The 6,674-nt window shown below is 32.3% G+C and overlaps 1 protein-coding gene across 1 annotated transcript; it reads left to right on the top strand.

The window, feature by feature from the left end:
- The first annotated feature begins 1,916 nt into the window (after nt 1-1,916).
- LOC123680406 (reticulon-4-interacting protein 1, mitochondrial-like) lies at nt 1,917-6,481 on the top strand. Its single transcript, XM_045618296.1, has 7 exons — nt 1,917-2,192; nt 2,255-2,492; nt 2,545-2,690; nt 2,747-2,902; nt 3,284-3,570; nt 5,236-5,617; nt 5,759-6,481. The coding sequence occupies exons 1-7, from the start codon at nt 2,145-2,147 to the stop codon at nt 5,957-5,959; spliced, it is 1,458 nt and encodes a 485-aa protein (XP_045474252.1). The 5' UTR covers nt 1,917-2,144; the 3' UTR covers nt 5,960-6,481.
- Nucleotides 6,482-6,674: the final 193 nt, after the last annotated feature.

The raw sequence follows: 6,674 nt of genomic DNA, 5'->3' as shown, positions 1-6,674 counted from the left end.
AAGTGAACCATATTATCAACTGAAAATACTCTGATATCTGACTAAATTTATAATCTTGGAGCGAATATTTCAGAAATAAATTTAGAACAAGTAATAAGTGATCCCTATCAATTGTTGAGCAGTGTATATCCTTTGTTCAGTTTGTCGAGAAGTACCTGAGTCTTTATGATCACACTTTAAAGGCATACAGCAACAGAAGTGAACAAAATAAGGTTTGGAACCAAATAGCTGTGATATATTTGTCTACAGGTAAGTTTGTTAATAACATTTTATTAAATATACTGGAAATTGTTGTATCTGATATCTAGGTAAAACTACTATTTTCATTTATTGTTTACCAAAGTGGAGATATAATGATAAATGAAGTCGCACTATGCGACTTTGGTATGAAAATAAACTAGAGAGTCGCAGTTTGTGACGTGTTTCCTGCTTCCTGGCATCAGCAGGTCGCACGTCGCATGCTACTTTGGTGTGAAAGCCTACTAAGTAGATCATTCATCATATTATGCAAGATCCTGTCGGGGATTAACTTGGAAGCTATCTTAAGAGTTTTCACGGTGAGACCGTTTGGTTCCGGGACTTTTTTATTTTCGAAATCCTTTTTTGTGAATTGCTCCGGTTCCGAGATCGGCTGGGTTGATTTTTTGTGCTTTGTTCCACAGCTTGGAAAAAGGTCTTCAAGAATTTGTTTCTTTTTTTTCACTGGTATTGTATGCGCAATTCCTCCCCTCATGATCTGCCTTGTAACGATCCTATATCCTTCTCCCCAGATATCCTCATCGAGTTCCCTCTTAGGATTTCTTATAATTTTCTTCAATTTCTCCTCCTCCTTCATTTTTTCCTGCCCCTATTTAATTCCTTTTTCTCTTTGTATCTCCTGGTTTTTTCTTGTGTATTGTCTTCTTAGGTGAATACATCTTTTTTTACTCTCCTTCACCTCCTCATATCACCAGTATGCGCTCATTCGTGGATTCTGATTATTACTCATAGGACTTTTTGATTTCAGTCCCTCATAGACGCGCACCTCCTCTTCATCCTTCATGACCTCTAATTGCTTAGCAAATTCTTCTGATTTCAAGTAGGGTTTCATTGGTTCCAATTTTTTAGTCCTTTAACTATCTTGATTTCAGAATATATTTCTCCGTGATTGGTATAGGAATTTTAAAATTTTATACGTCAGTTTTTTAAGCATTTCGCTATTTTTTTCTGAGCTAAGCGTCACGTTTATGGCAAGAGTTTTTGAAGCTGAGAGTCGGCTCCCAATGAGATGCTTTTTTATGTATAAGAAGCCTGGAGCGAGCTTGCATGAAATTTCTGATGATCTAATCTAGTAATTTTCGTTGTCAAAGGAAGCTTTGGGCGATTCGTTGGTGGATGAAAAACCTATACACTCCCAGGAAGATTTATCTCCACGAGCCGACTATGTTTCTGTCGATGGATTCGTGATATACGGATGGGGTTTTTAGATAGAGGAGAAATAAGTGATAAGAATGCGGACACGGAAACAGAACAGTTGGCATATCCGCAGAAAAGAATGGTTCAACGTGTTCAATTGAGGAAATTATTAGTGGGAAAGTCCCTAATGATATTTTCAGACAAAAAGATTGTTGTAGCATATCTGAATAACCAAAGGGCAATAAATTCCCCCAAAAGCATTTCCCGATCAGCCTCGTACCTGAGGAAACCACGTCGCTTGACCCATTAGGATGAAATAGCTGAAAAAATGTGTGTGACTCTTTTATTTCCCTTATTTGTCTTTCGCTGTGCACAAATTTTACACAAACGAATTTGAGGTTTTGGGGCAAAGGAAAAGGGCGAAACAACCATAAGAAGAGTAGAGGAATTAAGGAAACTATGATGACCAGACCACAGGCTGACGTGTGACAGAAACAAACAAGGAGGTATTGTTTTGGTAGAGACAACCGTTGTTACGAAAATAGTTCATTCACCGACATTTACTAACCTCAATGAAACTATGATTGTTTCATTATTTTTCTCAAAGAGAAAAAACTTTGATTTATCTTTTATTAACACATGTTGATTGAAGACTTCATGAGAATTGAAGTTTTCAAATTGATATTTTTTTTGTTTTTATCTACAGTTGTGGAATGATTATATAATTGGAAAACAAATTTAGCTTCAGAATGGATGAATTTCTTTTTAGGAGCTCTCAAAAATTAGATTCATTGCAAGTGAGTCATTGATACATAACGATTGTAATTCACCATCAACAATTAATTCCGTAATTATGTAGATTCAACTAGGGCTAGTAGCCTCTCATAGTAAAGATGTATTCCACCATTATTCTGAACAAAGTAAATTAATAATATCTGAATGTTGGAATAGTTCAAAAACTTTGGAATTCAAAGAGGCGTTTCGAGAGATCTGGTTTTACTTAATTGACGTTGGAGAACATATTCGATATAAAGTTCAATTCTATGGCGATCCTAGAAGAATATATTTCAGTGTATTGGGAATTTTTGGAAGAAATTGTAAGCTCCTAAGTTCTGCTCTTATTCAGACATTCAAAGGAATCAATTTTAGGGACAAGAAGGGAAATTTCTTTTGGCTTGGCTGGTTTTGTTGTAGGGGGTATTTTAGGTATAGTAATTGGACAAGCCTTTAACAGGAAAGAATCTATTATTCGATATATGCAAGCTGTGCAATGCCGGTGCTATGCAGGAGTAGAGGTATTTCTTATGATAAATCTTGAGAAAAGTCTTTACATTTAAATTTTTACTGTTAGTCTATTTTAGTAGCTGAAGATGCTGTAGCTCCCTATGAATGTGGTGAAAATGATGTGCTTATTGATGTTAAAGCATCTTCAGTACAGGTTCTTGATAAATTTATTTGTGATGGTTATGGAAGAACACTAAGAAAAATTCTAAGGAAATATTATGAGGTGATGAATATTTGATATAGGATGTACAATTGAGGATTAAGAATTTTCTCTTATTTTCATTGGCCTTTTTAGGTCAATCACATTTTGATAAGATTAATACTTGAATCTTTCAGAGCAAGTTTTAAATTTAAAAAACAGTGAAACCCTAATAATTAGGCCATGATTCATTCATTAACATTTATTTCTAAAGAAAGTGTTGTTAAGAGTTTACATTATATGCAGATCCTCAAAGAAAATTAGCAAAAATTAAGAGAAATTATATTTGTTGAGCGTTCCTTAGCTTTCTTATGAAGCTATAAGACCTTTTTATAAAATCTGTTGTTATTTGAATTGAAATTATATTCAGTAGATCTAATATAATTTGATTTGAATTGTTAACAGAATTCATCAGATCTACCTGTTACACTTGGTAGAGATTGTACTGGAATAGTTACAGATATTGGAAAAAATGTAAAGAGAATAGATATAGGTGATGAAGTATGGTTAACAGTACCATTTTGGGCTCAAGGTACTATGTCTCAAACCATTGTCGTTCCAGAAATAAGGGTTAGCAAAAAACCTAGTAATGTTGGCTTTGAAGGGGCCTGTAGTGTACCATACTCTGGCTGTATTGCCCTAGATGCATTGGAAAAATGTGATATTAGTTTTGAGAATGCCCAAGAAAAGAGGTGAGTTATGTAATGCCTATTTCTGAGTTCTCGTTTCGCGAACAGAGCGCATTATCATTTCATTATTATTTTTTTGTATTTGTATTTTTAAAACTATGAGATAGGAATTATCTCAAATGTTAAGGTTTAACTTATTGATGACAATAAGATGATCTTTTATTCTGATACCTTACTCAATCGGTCCTACTATCACATCATGACACACCTGCTAGGTGTGTGGTACTTATACCAACCAGTTCTGGACATGGCTGATTTCTGACAGGCCCATTCGGCACAAATGACTGTTCCGACAGTGCTCTGTCAATAGCCCCACAATGACCTGAAACTCAGCTCATGGAAGCTGCAGAAGCTTTTTAATGTAGGAAATTTAACTAATCTTTTTGGTTGCACAAGTCTGGGTGTGTTCGTCCAGAGGCTGTGTAGTGTTTCTTCTTTATTGATGACAAATCCGGAGTGAAATTTAATTTGAAGTCATATAAACGCTTTGTTTTCGACATATAGGGTGTTTCTTAGTCCCACTTTTTCGTGATTATTCTACAAGTTTATCAAATCTACTTTTGTTCCATTGTCTATTATCTTGCATACGAATTTAAAAATTGAATAGGGGAGAAAACATCATGTCTCTAATGGATCTTCGTTTATTATTCACAACTTAGCATCATTTATTGCTTCAATCGTCAACTTCAACAGATATAGAAAGAATTCTTGGGGGTTGCTTCTCAAAGATAACCATAAATTTTTATTGCCATAAGGTAGTAGTTCAGTAGTTTAACACCATCATACAAAGAAAAACTATTATTTCTTGAATAATATACTTCCTAAAGTGGACAAACTTGCTGGGATTGCTCGATCAAAAAATAGAATAGCAATAGAAACATCTGGCTTCAAAATTTCCGTTTGAGTAATGAATCTCTCAAACATAAAGCCGTGTTATCATCATTCACGTGTTTGATTGAGCAGAGAATGACTGATTTCAAACAATTTACAAAATTATATGAAATATTGTACCCTCAAGAGACTGATGAAAAGGTATTTGAGAAGCACAATGGGAAGTTAGAGATTGATTGGCTCACTCTGTTGAATATTTATTATGATTTTGAATTCGATAATGAGAATGTATTAGATAATACATAATAAATAATTTCTAATGCATATTAACAGTTTTTCACTATTTTATATTATTAGTTAATATTATAATAGAAATAAACAACTATCTTTTCTATAGCTAATGTTAAAAGGTTGTTATAGCAACTCTTTTGAGTACATAAAGTATCACTTTAACCGTAAGGGTAGATAACGTATCACTTCAGCACTTCAACTTTTTTTATTCGATTAAATTTACAAATTAAAACACATCAATTCGAAGTATTAACAATAACTGTTATTTAACAATTATCATCATTAGAAAAATTTTCATAGAAATTCTATTTTTCACCTGAATTTGAATTTTTGTTAAAGAAAAAAAATTTTGTATTGCACACGACGATAAAATCGCATTATCTTCTCGAGTATAATTAGCTAAAAGACACTCTGAAAGATTAAGTACAAATTTATCATCTTGTACAATGAATAAATATTATTCCAAATGTTTGAAGGATTTTACCTTCAATTTATTTTCATTTACAATAATTTTATAAGTTTCATATGGTCATGTATATGTTCTAGAGTATTGATTCATAAAGGCTGTACACCTGTTGGTTGTATTTTAATTCAAATTCTAAAATACTGGGGTGCTGAAGTTTCTTCAACCTGCAATAAACGAGCCATACCTGTTGTTAGAGCTTTGGGGGCCGACGATATCATAATTCTAAGTGAGGAACTCGAGAAAAATGAAAGAAATGATTATAAAGAATTACTTCAGGAAATTGAAATGAGAAAAAAATTTGATGCAATAATTATAACTTCGGATTATTGTTCTACTGATGAAAAATTATTCAAATCAAGCAACTGTATTGTTACAACACCGAAAAAACTACCCTCAGATTCCTATGGATTCTTAAGGAAATTCTTATTTCAGTGGTACATTTGGCTCCAGTGGCGTTTTGAAGTGAGTTTTTTATTTATTTATTCACAAAATATATGAGTGAATAATTTTAACCCATCAACATTTTCCATGAGGTGTCGATACATCAGTTAATGATGTCTACATTTCTGTACTGTATTTTTTAATAAGCATTTTTCCATGCAGATTTTTACTGGATCTTCTTCAAACCAATTCGATGAAGTTCATATGTGCCACTCAACTTTAGACCAATTGGCAGCATTGGTCAAAAACGGACATTTACAAACTGTTGTAGACAAAGTTTACCTACCTCAAGATATTGATTTAGCCTTTTCTCATCTAGAATCATCAAGATCCATTGGAAGTACAATAATTACCTTTAGATAACATTTGTTTGCTAAATGACTAATATCTTAATAGTACGAATCACTATTTATATAATTGCCTCTAATATTCATAATACAGAACAGTGCCAAATTTTTCACAATGTTTCTGAAAATATTCCTAATATAAAGGTGAATCAAACTCAAAAAATATTTTTTTCTAAAATAAAAATATATACCTAGAAGCAAAGAATTTTCCCCAAAACATTGATCCAGTTGTTAGGGTGGTATCCATAAAATTTTGTTGGCTAATTGATAACTGAGTGCCTTTCAACTGCCATAAATTATGAACAATGAAATAAAGTGTTAATTATTTATCAACCGAAACTCAACCATTTTATACTCTTATGATTTTCAAAAAATTTGTAGCTCAGTACAAAGTTTTGGTAGAATTATAATACAAATATATTTGCTTGTATTGTGAGGTAAAACTGTATTTTGATGTTATTTCATGTTTTCTGTTTTTATTCAAAAAGCATGGTTGTATTTTATTATGAGTATGAAAAAATATATTTATTAAAATGCATTTTTTTTTGTATAACACAAATTACGAAAAAAGTCATTGATATGTATGATTATTTGTAAAGATTGTAATAATTGATTTTTTTTAAATGCCACAAAAACTGACTATACCGTAGCATTTTATAAACAATAATATTCTTCATACAATGATTATGAGTATGACTACAGGGAGGTGTTTCATTAGGAGACGCAAAAAA

This window comes from Harmonia axyridis, chromosome 1 (genome assembly GCF_914767665.1).
Source record: "Harmonia axyridis chromosome 1, icHarAxyr1.1, whole genome shotgun sequence".
NCBI classification, from domain to species: Eukaryota; Metazoa; Arthropoda; class Insecta; order Coleoptera; family Coccinellidae; genus Harmonia; species Harmonia axyridis.
The sequence above is the reverse complement of the archived record's forward strand: the minus strand, read 5'-3'. Positions and strand labels throughout refer to the sequence as shown.